General features: G+C 52.6%; 1 protein-coding gene across 3 annotated transcripts in view; it reads right to left on the bottom strand.

The window, feature by feature from the left end:
* The window catches only part of MMS19 (MMS19 homolog, cytosolic iron-sulfur assembly component), a 210,848-nt gene that overhangs the window by 62,090 nt on the left and 132,905 nt on the right, over nucleotides 1–15,853 (bottom strand). For all 3 annotated transcript variants that reach the window (XM_033940777.1, XM_033940775.1, XM_033940776.1), the window contains exon 23: nucleotides 4,196–4,322. In XM_033940777.1, the coding sequence (XP_033796668.1) occupies nucleotides 4,196–4,322 (127 nt within the window). The remainder of the gene's footprint in view (nucleotides 1–4,195; nucleotides 4,323–15,853) is intronic.

Below are 15,853 nucleotides of genomic sequence, written 5' to 3'. Positions count from 1 at the left end.
AAGAGACATGTGGGCCCACCACACAACATCCAGGAACGCTGCCATCGACCCCAAGACTTGGAGGAAATCCTGCGCCCGAGGACACCGGAACGCCAAAAGAAGGCGAATCTGAGATTGCAATTTGCTTACCCGGGCCTCTGGAAGGAAGACCTTCCCCAAGGAGGTGTCGAACAGAACTCCAAGGTACTCCAGATACTGAGCGGGGACCAACCGACTCTTGGAAAGGTTGACCACCCAGCCCAGCGACCGGAGAAACTCAACCACCCGAGCCGTAACTCGGGCGCTCTCCTGCAACGACTTCGCCCGAAACAACCAGTCATCCCAGAAGGGGTGCACCAGAATGCCCTCTGACTGCAATGCCACCGTGACGACCACCATCAACTTGGCGAACGTCCGGGGAGTCGTGGCCAGGCCCAAGGGAAGCACCCAGAACTGATAGTGCAGACCCAATATCGCCAAGCAAAGAAAGAGCTGAGGAGCGGCCCGAATGGAAACAGGCAAGTAGGCCTCCGCCAGAGCGAGAGAAGTCAGGAACTCCCCCGGCTGAACCGCCAAAAGGACAGACTGCAGTGTGTCCATGCGAATAAAAGGGAATTCTGAGAGTCCTGTTGACCTCAGTTTAAACCAAGGATGGGCCGAAAGGTCCCCTTCCCTTTAGGGCCCCATAAAGGAAATGGCGTACCAGCCGATACCGCACTCCTGAGGGGACACTGGACAACTGCTTAGAGATCTAGCAAGCGCTGAAGGGTCTGGCGAAAGGCTAGCGTCTCCCATGCCACCTGACATGGAAAGGCTAGATATGATCCGGCAGAGAGCGGATAAAATTCAAGTACATAACCGTCCCGCACCACCACCAGGACCCACTGATCGGACGTGATCTTGGCCCACTTTGGAAACAAGTTGCGAAGCCGGGCACCCCCGGGAACCAAAGGGGGTGCCGGCAAAGAGACATCGCGCAGGACGGGCAGCAGAGGAACCGGGGGGGAAACTCCCAGCCCCCCGACGGGCCCCCTGAAAAAGACTGCATGCGCTAAGCCAACCGACCCCGGGGAAAAACCGGAAGCCTGGAAAGAAGCAGTCCCATGCCCCAGGCGAAACTTGCGAAATTCCCGCAGACGCCCCCGGGCAATGCCAACCCGAGAAGCCGGGCAGGCACGGTCCTCAGGCAGACGGGGCACCTCCGGGTCCGTCAGAGTCTGAAGCACCGGATCTAAGTCCTCTCTAAACAAAAAACAACCCCCGAAAGGGAAATTTTGGGAAGTTCAGTTTTGGACGCGGCAACCGCCGACCAAGCGCGAAGCCACAAGGTACAGCGTGCGGCCACCAAAAGACCCAGACTTAGCAGCACCAAGTCACAAAGAACAACCGAGAGGAACGAGGCAGTCATATCAAACTTCACCACCTCCAGATCCACTAAGGACCAGTCATCAGACTCACAATCCAGGACATGCTCAGACCACCGAAACACGGTGCGAGCCACCAGCCCCACACAAATAGCTGCCGGGACCCCCAAGGCAGAGACATCAAAATTATACTTAAGAAGTGTCTCTAACGTACGCTCCTCAGAGACCCTAAGAGCAGATCCGTCCATAACAGGCACGGTATGCCGCTTAGGAAGTGCCGAGACCACCGCGTCCCCCATTGGCGTAATTAAGGTAGCCCTATCCCCCTCCGGGATGGGATACCCATGAGCCAAGGCGCACACCAAACGAAACGGCGCCCGTAGGCCACTGCGCCAACACAAAATCCCGAAAATTCTGATGCACAGGAAAAGAGCAGAAAACAGGACAGACCCCCTGAAGCAGAGGGGCCCCCATACGCGGGGTCTCCGGTGGCGCAACTTCGAAAATGCAGCACCAAGGAGACCTGCTACATCAGGTCTAAAAGCTCATCCCTCTGAATAAAAAGCGCACCACAAACGCATCTGCTCTGGAAGACGGGAAAACCGCCGCCCCGCTGCCAGCGGGCGTCCCCTCTAGAGGATCCTGGAAGCCCACCAAAGCAGCCAGGTCCTCAACCATGCCAACACGCTCCTCCGACCACCAATTCGCAATCCAAGCCCCCCCGCGGGCGCTTGGATGAGGGAGGAGGAAGAGGGGACACCAAACGAAAAGAGGGAGGCAAGCCATAGGGGGCGCGGAGGGAAAACCACCCCCGAAACCCCCCAGGTGCACGTGGGACCCCCAATTGTCTGCACAAAAAAAGAAATTAAATTGGGGACAAAAAACCCCTGGGGGTCCCCAGGGACTCCCTGCCCCAGCAGGTGTCCCTGCTGAAACCTGCCCCTGTGTTTGCAATACAGGGGGAAGGTCACCTGAGGTTGCAGACAAAATGGAGGGGCCAAACAGAGAAAATGGCGAAGTTCCCGCCAAAAATGCTCCCTCCATGGCCTGTAGCGGCTGAGAAGGCTGAACAGTCCCAGCCGCTAAAACAGGCAAGTCGGCATCAGCTGTCAAAAAATCAGCTGAGAGGGAATCCTTCGGCGAATCCCTCCGTGGGCGGTTGGGGAAGACCGGGCTTCCCCACTGCTCCCAGCCGACTCGCGAGGCACCATCGGCGGGGAGCTCTGGGCGCCTGCAGCCGCTGCCGACGGAGCTCCACCACCTCACCGACCCAAACCGCCGAGTTCAGGCCGGCCGCGAGTGCCTCACGGCTGGACCTAATTGTGTCCCCCTCCCCCGGAGAAGGGCACAATTGCTCCATACGCGACCTAGCTAGAAAAAAGTGCCGGTTAGATGAAAAAATACAGTAAAATACAGTTTTCTTAAAGGGAAACAACCCTCCAGACCAGCACTACCTCAGGATTTTTTATTTTTTTTTTTTTTACAGAACAGACTCCACAGGCTCTCGAAGCAATATGCCTTGCTTGATTTAGGGGGCAAGGCTTACTGCTGAGGCTCCTCTAAAAAAATGTGGGGAGGTGGAGGAAGTGGGGGGAGGGACCCCGCTCGAGACCCGCCGGGTTTGACACCCCCGAGGTTGGACGGACCCCCAAACAGGGTCCGCCCAAGCTCTGTCCGGCCAAAAACAGAGACTAGAAACCCCCTAAACAAATTCCAACAGCCCTACCAAGGGAGATGGGTACAGATCACTCAACACCTGCTGGAGACTGAAAGAAGACTGATGTAAATAGAGAAGGGAGTATATTATATACTGTCCCACAGTTTTGTTTTCAGTCTCCACCTGCTGGTCATGATTGGATATATACCCATTCGTAAAGATTAACCTCTACTGGTCTGGAGAGTGCTAAAGAATAGCTTGTTTTTGTTTATTTTTTCTTAAGTTTTTTTTTAATTTCTACCTGTTTATATTAAACTAAGTAATACTTAGCTTTACTAATGAAGCCAGTATTAATGGTGCTCCCTTTTTTAACCTTTAATTCTGGTTTTATCCTATGATATGTATGTACTTCGCTGATTATTCAGTTTCTTATGGTGTAAACCGCCTAGAACTCTTGGATAATGGCGGTATAAAAGAATACATTTATTATTATTATTATAATGGCATCTAGTATGTGTCTGGCTATATGAGTGGGAGAAATTAAACTGAATGAGGGTGGTAGATTGTAAAAAGACCACGCAGTTCTGCTCCTCCTTTTGAGGGTGATCTACTTTTCCTACCTGTCACAGTTTCTGCTGTTACCACATTGGTTCAGCTTCTCCTAAGGGGGGAGGGCAGAGACTCTCACTTAGCTCTTCCTATGCTAGAGGTGGAACTAGTTTCCCCACCTTCTGGGGCTCTTAGTCACATTTCCCACCAGCTCAGTTCATCGTTCTGGAGGGGAGAGAGCAGCTGGTCTTCTCACCTCCCATACTCGTCTTCTGCCATCCGGTTTCTCTTTCAGATCCTTCACTGTTCCTTTCTTCGAAGGCCCAACTCCTTATTTGGATGTGGGGCCTGGCCTCTCACCATCTGCTGGTCTTCATAACTCCTCCACTGGATGTGAAGCCCTACACACACACGACTGTTTGCATATATGCAAATAGATATGTACAGCCCCAAACGGGTACCATGTAAAACAATTATTTATCCCTCAAAAAGGGGAAAGACTGTAGTACCTCTACGTGTCAGTCATTTAATCTACTAAAGTGAAATTCAGTACTATCAGAGTCAGCAGGTGATTTAACACAGTACTAAGCACCAACTGAAGGTCGTGTCCTTTTAGAATTCCTATGGCAGAGTCTGCAGTTCTTACCTGCTGGGCACTTGTTTACTAGTCCTGCAAAGCATTTTGAGGCAGATGTGTACGCAAAAGGACAGCGAGAGCTGGTACTCAGTGTCAGCAACTCCAGCAGCAAGTAGTCAAGTTCTGGGATCTCCACCTGAAAGAAACCAAGCCAGAGCTAAGAGTGAGAAACCAGAATCCCAGTTAAAGAGGGAATCTGAAGAGCCTCCAACAATAAGGAAATGTCACCAGGACAGAATGGGAGAAGAAAAATTAATCTGAGCAAGCGTGTGAATCAGTACGCTGCTATGCTGTCCGGAGCCCTGACGCAGCTTGTCTAGCGAAACGGCAGCTAGCCTAACTTCCGTCGGCTAGGACTGGCAGAGACTAAACACATTTTCAATACCATTGAACATTCTACCTACAAGCTAAGTAGTTTTGACTTTTCTGACACCATTTTGAAACATTTACTGTGTCTGCTGTAGGTAGGAAGGGGGTCAAGAGCAGGTGAAGATCTTTTCCCTTTCTAGTGCAGTAATTGACATTATTACGCACGGGGTTCTGAGGCTCTCCCCTCATTCAGATGTGATGTGCATGAAACTTTCAATGAAATTGTGGCATAAGTAAATCATTGCTTGAATATAAGTGAGAAAGTTATAGGAGTTGGATTTGATTTTCTTTCTCATTCCTGTATACAAGATTTTTTTGAGAAGAAAAATTAGTCCCATTTTGCCAAAAGGAATGTGTAAAATAAATTACAAAGCATAATCTAATTTCATATCTGTAAAAATTCCAAACAAGCACAAAGCAAATGTACAAGGAATTAATCTAATACATTCATTTTTATTTATGTCTTTTCAGTTTTCTCGGTTCATAGACAACAACGCGGAAGACAAAGGCGCACGCCGACAACTAAGCGCAAGATGGAGGCGCGCGCCAAAGAAAATTACTGTTTTTAGGGGCTCCGACGGGGGGTTTTGTTGGGGAGCACCCCCAGTTTACTTAATACAAATCGCGCCGGCGTTGTGGGGGGCTTGGGGGGTTGTAACCACCCCACATTTTACTGTAAGCTTAACTTTTTCCCTAAAAACAGGGAAAAAGTGAAGTTTTCAGTAAAATGTGGGGGGTTACAACCCCCCAAGTCCCCCCACAACGCGGCGCGATCTGTATTAAGTAAAGTGTGGGGGGGTTCCCCCCCACCCACCCCCACCCCCCATCGGAGCCTTAAAAAGGAGAAATTAGGTTCTTACCTGCTAATTTACTTTCTTTTAGCTTCTCCAGACCAGTAGAGGTTAATCTTTACAAATGGGTATATATCCAATCATGACCAGCAGGTGGAGACTGAAAACAAAACTGTGGGACAGTATATCATATACTCCCTTCTCTATTTACCTCAGTCTGCCGAATAGCCAAGCAGAACCAAGAACTGGAAAACAGAAAGAAAACAATACTCCGAACAGGAGTAACAACTAACATACCCAAGTGCTGTTGGAAAATGCAGAGGAGAAATACCCGAAGGAAAATGTCCCCACAGCTCGCCAGCTAAGCCAGCCGAGCCACAGCCGCTGTTCTTCAATTCTCCCCAGCCCTAGAAAAATACTAGAACCCGCAGCAAAAAACAAAAACTGCCCGCGAAACAGCCCCAACAACAACAACAGACAGGGTGGGGACCTCTACTGGTCTGGAGAAGCTAAAAGAAAGTAAATTAGCAGGTAAGAACCTAATTTCTCCTTCTTTAGCACTCTCCAGACCAGTAGAGGTTAATCTTTACAAATGGGACGTACCAAAGAAGTCCCTCTCACGGGCGGGACCCCCAAAGGGCCGATACCAGAACACGCTCACCGAACACCGCGTCCCAACGCGCCTGAACATCTACCCGATAATGTCTAACAAAGGAAAGCAAGGAGGACCAAACTGCAGCCTTACAAATATCCACTGGAGGCACGAGCGACGACTCAGCCCAAGAAGCTGCCTGACCCCGAGTGGAATGAGCCTTGAGAAACTCCGGAACAGGCTTCTGTCTCAGAAGATAAGCGGAAGCAATCGTCTCCTTGATCCAGCGCGCAATAGTAGCCTTAGAAGCGCCAGCCCCCCGACGAGGACCCGCCAGAAGGACAAAGAGATGATCGGATTTCCGGAATTCCCGGGTCCGCTGCACATAAGAGCGGAGGACCCGACCGACATCCAACTTGCACAGCTGCCGTTGCTCAGAAGAGCCCTCCCGACTACCCAAGACCGGGAGGACCACCGATTGATTGACATGAAAAGGAGAAACTACTTTCGGCAGAAAGGAAGGAACAGGCCGCAAGACAACCTGCTCCCTCGAAAATTCCAAGAAGGGAGCCCAAGAGAAAGCCTGAAGCTCAGAAGCTCGCCTAGCGGAAGTAATGGCCACCAAAAAGACCGCCTTCAGAGTAAGGTCCTTCAAAGAACAGCCATCCAACGGCTCGAAAGGCGGGCGCACCAATACAGAGAGAACCAGATTGAGATTTCGGCAGTTGGAACCCAAGCACAGTACCGGGTAAAGCTTTGGATTCTCGCCCAGAAATAGCTAAGAAGAAAAAAAAAAAAAAAAAAATTTAAATTGAATCAGGTTGGGCAGACTGGATGGACCATTCGGGTCTTTATCTGCCGTCATCTACTATGTTACTATGTTACTATGAGATCCCAAGAGGGAACCGAGGGCCGTAGGGGAGGCCTGCGCAACTTGGCCGCCCGCAAAAAGCGAATCACATCAGGAATGGCCGACAAACACTGACCTGTCACCAACCCTCGAAAAGCCGACAGGGCCGCAAGTTGATCCCGGAGAGAAGAAAAAGCCAGGCCTCTATCCAGGCCATCCTGCAAGAACTATAGAATGTTAGGCAGGGAAGCGCGAAAAGAGACCACTCCTCGCTCCTGGCACCATCCCTCAAAGAGACGCCAAACCCGCACATAAGCCCGAGAGGTAGAAAGCCTCCGGGACCCCAAGAGTGTAGAGATCACCTTATCTGAATATCCCTTCTTACTAAGGTGACCCCTTTCAAGAGCCAAGCCGTAAGACAGAAGGGAGACGGGTCGAACATGGGAATGGGACCCTGCGTCAGAAGATCGTCCAAGAGAGGGAGAGGAAGAGGATCCGCCACCAGATGCCTCACCAGATCCGCATACCACGGACGTCGAGGCCAATCCGGAGCCACCAGAACCACCAGACCCGGATGGTGAACAATGCGAAGAAGTACTCTGCCCACTAATGGCCAAGGAGGGAACACATACAACAGCCCCTCTGTTGGCCACGGTTGGACCAGAGCATCCAGACCCTCGGCCAGACCGTCCCTGCGACGACTGAAGAAGCGGGGCACTTTGGCGTTGCCACTCGTGGCCATTAGGTCCATCAGGGGCTGCCCCCAACCTTGCACTATCAACTGAAACGCCACGGCACCGACACACCACTCTCCTGGATCCAGGAAGTGACGACTGAGGAAGTCCGCCTGAACATTTTCTACCCCGGCTATGAGAGAGGCCGAGAGGTCCAGAAGATGGGACTCCGCCCAAACCATGATCCGAGCCGCCTCCTGCGCCACCTGAGTGCTCTTGGTGCCCCCCTGACGATTGACATAAGCTACCGCCGTGGCATTGTCCGACAGGACTCTGACCGACTTGCCCAACAAAAGGGAGTGGAAAGCTAACAGCGCCAGACGGACCGCTCTGGTCTCCAACACGTTGATCGACCAGGAGGCCTCCTCCGTGGACCAGGTGCCCTGAGCTGAGTGACCCAAACACTGAGCCCCCCAACCGAGGAGACTCGCATCCGTAAGGAGCACCGTCCACTGCGGAAGATCCAGACCCACCCCCTGAACCAGGTGAGGGGTCCGGAGCCACCAACGCAGACTGCAGTGCGCCATGCCTCGCAGGGGAACAGGAACATCCAACCCGTGCCTCTGGGGAGACCACCTCCGGAGCAGAGCATACTGGAGAGGATGCATGTGGGCCCGCGCCCACCTCACCACGTCCAGGGACGCCGCCATCGACCCCAAGACTTGGAAGAAATCTCGCGCCCGAGGACACCGGGACGCCAAAAAGCAATGTTACTTACCGTAACAGTTGTTATCCAGGGACAGCAGGCAGCTATTCTCACTAGTGGGTGAAGTCATCCGACAGAGCCCCGATACGGACATCTTGCAAGCATGTCTTGCTTGAAGAAACTCAGAAGTTTCGAGATGCCCGCACCGCGCATGCGCCAGTGCCTTCCCGCCCGATGTACCGGGCGTGTCTCCTCAGTTCAGATAGCTAGCCTGAGAAGCCAACCCAGGGGAGGTGGGTGGGACGTGAGAATAGCTGCCTGCTGTCCCTGGATAACAACTGTTACGGTAAGTAACATTGCTTTATCCCAGGACAAGCAGGCAGGTATTCTCACTAGTGGGTGACCTCCAAGCTAACCCCAATGGGATGGTGGGAGAGTTGGCAACTTAAGAGAACAAATTTTGTAACACTGTTTGGCCAAACTGTCCATCCCGTCTGGAGAAAGTATCCAGACAATAATGAGAGGTGAATGTGTGAACCGAGGACCAAGTGGCAGCTTTACATATCTCCTCAATCGGTGTCGATCTGAGGAAGGCTACAGAGGCTGCCATTGCTCTGACCTTATGGGCTGTGACCTTACAGGGAAGGGATAATCCAGCCTGGGCATAGCAGGAAGAGATACAAGCCGCCATCCAGTTAGAGATGGTGCGCTTCGATACAGGTCGTCCCAACTTGTTTGGATCAAAGGAGATGAAAAGTTGAGGAGCAGTTCTGTGAGGCTTTGTGCGATCCAAGTAGAAAGCTAAAGCACGTTTACAGTCCAGAGTGTGCAAAGCAGCTTCCCCAGGATGAGAATGAGGCTTTGGAAAGAACACTGGAAGCACGATGGATTGGTTGATGTGAAATTCAGAGACCACTTTAGGCAGGAATTTTGGATGAGTACGAAGAACCACCTTGTCATGATGGAATACAGTGAACGGTGGATCCGCCACTAGGGCCTGAAGCTCACTGACCCGGCGAGCAGACGTGAGGGCCACCAGAAAAACCACCTTCCAGGTGAGATACTTAAGTGGAGCCTTGTTGAGAGGTTCAAACGGAGGCTTCATGAGATGAGACAGGACAACATTGAGATCCCAAACCACAGGAGGAGGTTTGATAGGAGGGTTGACATGAAAAAGACCTTTCATAAATCTGGAAACCACAGGATGAGCAGACAAAGGTTTCCCCTGTAGAGGCTGATGGAAAGCCGCAATAGCACTCAGGTGGACTCGTATGGAGGTAGATTTGAGACCAGACTGAGATAGGTGTAGAAGATAGTCCAATACAGAAGAAAGGGAAGCTCGCTGAGGTTCCGTGGCATTGGAAAAACACCAGGAAGAGAATCTAGTCCATTTTTGGGAATAGCATTGTCGAGTAGCAGGCTTCCTGGAAGCCTCCAAGACCTCCCTCACTGCTTGAGAAAACCGGTGAGGAGTTATGTTGAAAGGAACCAAGCTGTCAGGTGGAGGGACTGCAGATTGGGATGAAGTAGTGAACCTTGATGTTGAGTGAGTAGTGAAGGAAACACTGGAAGAAGTACTGGCTCCCTGCTGCTGAGTTGAAGTAGAAGGGAGAACCAAGGTTGTCTGGGCCACCGAGGAGCAATCAGAATCATGGTGGCATGGTCTGATCTCAACTTGACCAGAGTCTTTTGAATGAGAGGAAAAGGAGGAAACGCATATAGGAAGCGATTCCCCCAATCCAGTAGAAAAGCGTCTGCCTCGAGGCGATGAGGAGTGTAGATCCTGGAGCAAAACTGAGGCAGTTTGAAGTTGTGGGGGGCTGCAAAGAGGTCTATCTGAGGCGTCCCCCACTGTGCAAAGACTTGGTGAAGGGGGTCGGAGTGGAGCGTCCATTCGTGAGGCTGGAGAAGACGACTCAATCTGTCTGCCAAGACGTTGTCTTTCCCCTGAATGTAGACAGCTCTGATGAAGGTGTTGTGGCGGACCGCCCAATCCCAGACTCGAAGAGCTTCCTGGCAAAGAGGGGCCGAGCCCGTGCCCCCTTGTTTGTTGACATAATACATGGTGACCTGATTGTCGGTGCAAATAAGGACCACCATGTCGTGAAGCAGATGTTGAAAAGCTTGGAGAGCATTGAAGATGGCTCTGAGCTCCAGAAGATTGATTTGATGGAGTCGTTCCGCACTGGTCCAGAACCCCTGAGTGCGAAGACCATCCAGATGAGCTCCCCATGCATAGTTCGATGAATCGGTCGTGAGAACTTTCTGGTGGGGAGGAGAGTGAAACAGCAAACCTCTGGATAGATTCGAAGAGGTCATCCACCAGAGAAGAGACTGCCGTAGAGCAGGAGTGACTACAATGTGACGGGACAACGGGTTGGACACCTGAGTCCACTGAGATGCCAGGGTCCATTGAGGAATTCTGAGATGTAGTCTGGCAAAAGGCGTCACATGAACTGTGGATGCCATGTGACCCAAGAGGACCATCATGTGTCTCGCTGAGATGGATTGGCGAGAAGACACCGACTGGCAGAGTAGAAGAAGAGCATCCATGCGTTGAGGAGGAAGGAATGCTCGAAGTTGGATGGTATCCAGGACAGCCCCGATAAAGGGGAGAGACTGGGTGGGCTGAAGATGTGACTTGGGAAAGTTGATCTCGAAGCCCAAGTTCTGCAGGAAACAAATTGTAGTCAAGGTCGCCGAAATGACCTCTGGAGCCGACGGTGCCTTGATGAGCCAGTCGTCGAGGTATGGAAACACCTGGAGACCCATGTTCCGGAGTGCAGCGGCCACCACCACCAGACACTTCGTGAAGACTCTGGGCGACGAGGAAAGGCCGAATGGAAGCACTCGATACTGCAGATGTAGATGTCCCACCCGAAATCTGAGGAACTTGCGGGAGGCCGGATGAATCGGGATGTGAGTGTAGGCCTCCTTGAGGTCCAGAGAGCATAACCAATCGTTCTGCTCGAGGAGGGGGTAGAGAGAGACAAGGGTCAGCATACGGAACCGCTCCTTGACCAAAAACTTGTTGAGGACTCGAAGGTCCAAAATGGGCCGCAGATCGCCCGTCTTCTTCGGGACCAGGAAGTACCGGGAGTAAAACCCTCGGTTTTGCTGATCCAACGGGACCGGCTCGACGGCCCGAAGCCGAAGCAAAGCCTGAGCCTCCTGGAGGAGAAGAGCGGTCTGCGTTAAGTTGGAAGGATACTCTCTTGGAGGGTGGTCCGGGGGGACCCGTTGGAAATGAAGAGAGTATCCCTCTCTTACGATGGTAAGGACCCAAAGGTCTGTGGTGATCGACTCCCATCGATGACAAAAATGATGGAGACGACCCCCTATGGGAAAAAAAGGGGAAGACAGAACGTCGGTTATGCTCCCTGGAAGAGAGTCAAAAAGGCTGAGTAGCCTTGGGTGCAGCCGGCATCTGAGGCTTCTGCTGAGTCTTCTGGGGAGGCTGTCTCTTCGCAGGCTGTCTCGCAGGAGGAGTCTGCCTCGGTTGATAACGCCGCTGGTAGATTTGAGGCGGTCTAGAGGGACGAGACTGCTTCGGCTTCGGCTTAGGACGCAGAATAGACTGAAAGGACTTCTCATGGTCCGAAAGCTTTTTAGTAACAGTCTCAATAGACTCATCGAACAGATCCGCTCACGCACAAGGCACATTTGCAAGTCTGTCTTGGAGGTTCGGATCCATATCAATGGTACGAAGCCATGCCAGGCGACGCATGGCGACCGAACAGGCCGCAGCACGTGCCGAGAGCTCGAAGGCATCGTAGGAGGATTGCATCAGCTGCAGTCGTAACTGGGACAGGGACGCCACCACCTCTTCAAACTGGAAACGAGCCTGAGCATCGATGAAAGGGATGAAAAAGAGAAGAAAAAGTTGTAATTGAGCACTCGAGTCGCCATCATCGAGTTCTGATAGATACGTCTACCAAACTTATCCATCGTTCTTCCCTCCCTGCCCGGAGGCACGGAAGCGTAGACTTGGGAGGGATGAGAACGCTTGAGAGAGGACTCGACTAGAAGGGACTGATGAGAAAGTTGAGCTCCCTCAAACCCCTTGTGGTGAACGATGCGGTATCGAGCATCCAGCTTACTGGGAACTGCAGGTATGGAATACGGTGTCTCAAAACAACGCATGAAAGTCTGGTCCAGCAGTTTATGCAGAGGAAGCCGAAGTGTCTCCGCCGGAGGATGAGGCAAATGCATGGTGTCCAGATACTCTTTAGAATATCGAGACCCAGTGTCCAGAGTCACATCCAAGTCATCCGCCATCTGTCGGAGAAAAGAGGAAAAAGACAGTTGGTCCGCCAAGGCCGGCCGGCGAGACGGACTAGAAGAAGTGGAAGCCTCCGGTTCCAGGGAGAGCTGGGAGCGGCATGGAGAATAGAAGGTAGATGGTTCCTCATACTCTGGTCCCTCCGGCTGGGATAAATCCGACGAGGAGTATCCCAAACGCTGCATCTTCTTTTGCGGAGACACCTCCGAATGACGTGAGGAGTGTCGAGAAGAGTGCCGAGATCGATGCCCCTCCCGGTGACGGGACGGGGAACGAGATCTTCTATGCAGCGATCGATCCTTCGAAGTCTCGAAGGAATGGATAGGACTAGATGCAGTGGATCGCAGAGGTGGCAGAGATGCGGACTCACGCAGCGCCACCCAAGTCTGGTATGGAGTGCGGAAGAACTCCTCCTGCGATGCAGTATGCCCAGGACTCCGATTATCAGGGGCCGACCTAGTACCCTGTTGTCGTGGAGGTGTGATGGGCTCCAAAGGCGGCATATCAGGAAGGGAAGCCCTCTTGGAGGATTCCGCCGCCCTCCGCCGATCCCCCTCGTCGAGCAGGGAGATCGAACGACGAGGAGGAGGGGGAGGGGTCGGACCGCCCCCTGGAACCGGGGCCGGAATGTCATCCTGAATGGTGGCGATAAGCCGGGGTCCCATAGTCTGCATAAGCTCGACAAACTGAGCTTCTAGCAGGGATCGAAGCGAAGCCGATATGGAGGGATCCGCACCGAAAGGGGGTCCTCCTGCACGGTCTTCGCGTTCCTTCGTGGCCAAGTGCTTCTGCTTGCTAGCTTTAGGCACTTTGATGACCACGGGAGGGACAGTGGAAGGCGGTACCTGAACCGAGGAGACGGAGGCAGGCGCCGATGCTGAACTCGTTGCTGAAGCCGGTGCGAACGATGCTGGCTTCACGATGCTCGATGCAGGAGTCGTCGATGCAGGTTTCGAACGGACTGGCGAAACCTCAACAGACGTAGAAGCAGACATGTCCTTGGCAGTCTCCATCTTGAACATCGACTCCCAGAGCAAGCAGCGCCGTTTAAACGAGCGCGCAGTGAGCGTGGAACAAGGCCGGCACGATTTCGGAACGTGTTCCGGACCAAGACACTGAAGGCAGCGTCGATGCGGGTCCGTCAACGAAATCGCACGCTGGCACTTGCTGCACTTTTTAAAACCGGTGATTGGTCGGGACATAGGCCGGAAAATCGACGCTGCAAGGTTGAAGGCGCTAGGCCGCAGCCACGAGGCCGGCCCGGCCGAACCGCCGGAAAGCAATGTTACTTACCGTAACAGTTGTTATCCAGGGACAGCAGGCAGCTATTCTCACTAGTGGGTGATGTCATCAGACAGAGCCCCGGTACGGACGTCTCACAAGCACGTGTTGCTTGTAGAAACTTAAAGTTTCTAGATGCCCGCACCGCGCATGCGCCGGTGCCTTCCTACCCGGAGATCCGGGCGTGTCTCCTCAGTTCAGGTAGCTAGCCTGAGAAGCTAACCCAGGGGAGGTGGGTGGGACGTGAGAATAGCTGCCTGCTGTCCCTGGATAACAACTGTTACGGTAAGTAACATTGCTTTATCCCAGGACAAGCAGGCAGGTATTCTCACTAGTGGGTGACCTCCAAGCTAACCTCAGTGGGATGGAGGGGGAGTTGGCGACTTAAGAGAATAAATTTTTCAATACTGTTTGGCCAAACTGTCCATCCCGTCTGGAGAGGGTATCCAGACAATAATGTGAGGTGAATGTGTGAACCGAGGACCAGGTGGCAGCCTTGCAAATTTCCTCGATTGGTGTTGATCTGAGGAATGCTACTGAGGCTGCCATTGCTCTGACCTTATGGGCTGTGACCTTACAAGGAAGTGATAATCCAGCCTGGGCATAGCAGGAAGAGATACAAGCCGCCATCCAATTGGAGATGGTGCGCTTTGATACGGGTCTTCCCAACTTGTTAGGGTCGAAGGAGACAAAAAGTTGAGGAGTGGTTCTGTGTGGCTTGGTGCGATCCAGGTAGAAAGCCAAGGCACGTTTGCAGTCTAGAGTGTGAAGGGCCGATTCTCCGTGGTGAGAATGAGGCTTAGGGAAGAATACTGGAAGTACAATGGATTGGTTGAGATGAAATTCGGAGACCACCTTAGGCAGGAATTTCGGGTGAGTGCGGAGGACCACCTTGTCATGGTGGAATACTGTGAAAGGTGGGTCCGCCATCAACGCCTGGAGTTCGCTGACTCTGCGAGCGGACGTAAGGGCTACAAGGAAAAGCACTTTCCAGGTGAGATACTTCAGAGGGGCCCTGTTGAGTGGTTCAAACGGGGGCTTCATGAGGTGGGAAAGGACTACATTGAGGTCCCAAACTACTGGGGGTGGTTTGAGAGGAGGGTTAACATGGAAGAGTCCTTTCATAAATCTGGCGACCACCGGATGGGCCGAGAGGGGTTTCCCTTGTAGGGGCTGGTGGAACGCCGCAATAGCGCTCAGGTGGACTCGTATGGAAGTGGACTTGAGCCCAGATTGAGATAGGTGTAGGAGATAGTCCAGCACGGAGGATAAGGAAGCTCGCTGAGGTTCCGTTGACTTAGAAACACACCATGAGGAGAATCTAGTCCATTTTTGGGAGTAGCATTGTCGAGTGGCGGGCTTCCTGGAAGCTTCCAAGACCTCCCTCACTTCTTGTGAGAATTGGTGAGGGGTTACGTTGAGAGGAACCAAGCTGTCAGGTGGAGAGCCTGCAGGTTGGGATGAAGTAGTGATCCTTGATGTTGAGTAAGCAGTGAAGGAAACACTGGAAGTGGTACTGGTTCCCTGCTGCTGAGTTGAAGTAGGAGGGAGAACCAAGGTTGTCTGGGCCACCGAGGAGCTATTAGAATCATGGTGGCCCGTTCGAGTTTCAGCTTGACCAGAGTCTTCTGGATCAGCGGGAATGGTGGGAACGCATATAGGAATAGTTTCCCCCAGTTCAGTAGAAAAGCATCTGCCTCGAGGCGATGAGGAGTGTAGATCCTGGAGCAAAACTGAGGCAGTTTGGCGTTGTGGGGAGCCGCAAAGAGGTCTATCTGGGGCGTCCCCCATTGCGTGAAAATTTGGTGAAGGGGGCTGGAATGGAGAGTCCATTCGTGCGGTTGTAGCAGACGGCTTAGTTTGTCTGCTAAGACGTTGTTCTCCCCCTGGATGTATACTGCTCTGAGTAGGGTGTTGTGGCGCACCGCCCAGTCCCAGACTCGTAGAGCTTCCTGGCAAAGGAGGGCCGAGCCCGTGCCTCCTTGCTTGTTGATATAATACATGGCGGCCTGATTGTCTGTGCGAATGAGGATTACCATGTCGTGGAGTAGGTGTTGGAAAGCTTGGAGCGCATTGAAGATGGCTCTGAGTTCCAGTAGATTGATTTGGTGTAGTCTTTCCG

Source organism: Geotrypetes seraphini, chromosome 4 (genome assembly GCF_902459505.1).
Source record: "Geotrypetes seraphini chromosome 4, aGeoSer1.1, whole genome shotgun sequence".
In the NCBI taxonomy this organism is placed as follows: Eukaryota; Metazoa; Chordata; class Amphibia; order Gymnophiona; family Dermophiidae; genus Geotrypetes; species Geotrypetes seraphini.
The sequence above is the reverse complement of the archived record's forward strand: the minus strand, read 5'-3'. Positions and strand labels throughout refer to the sequence as shown.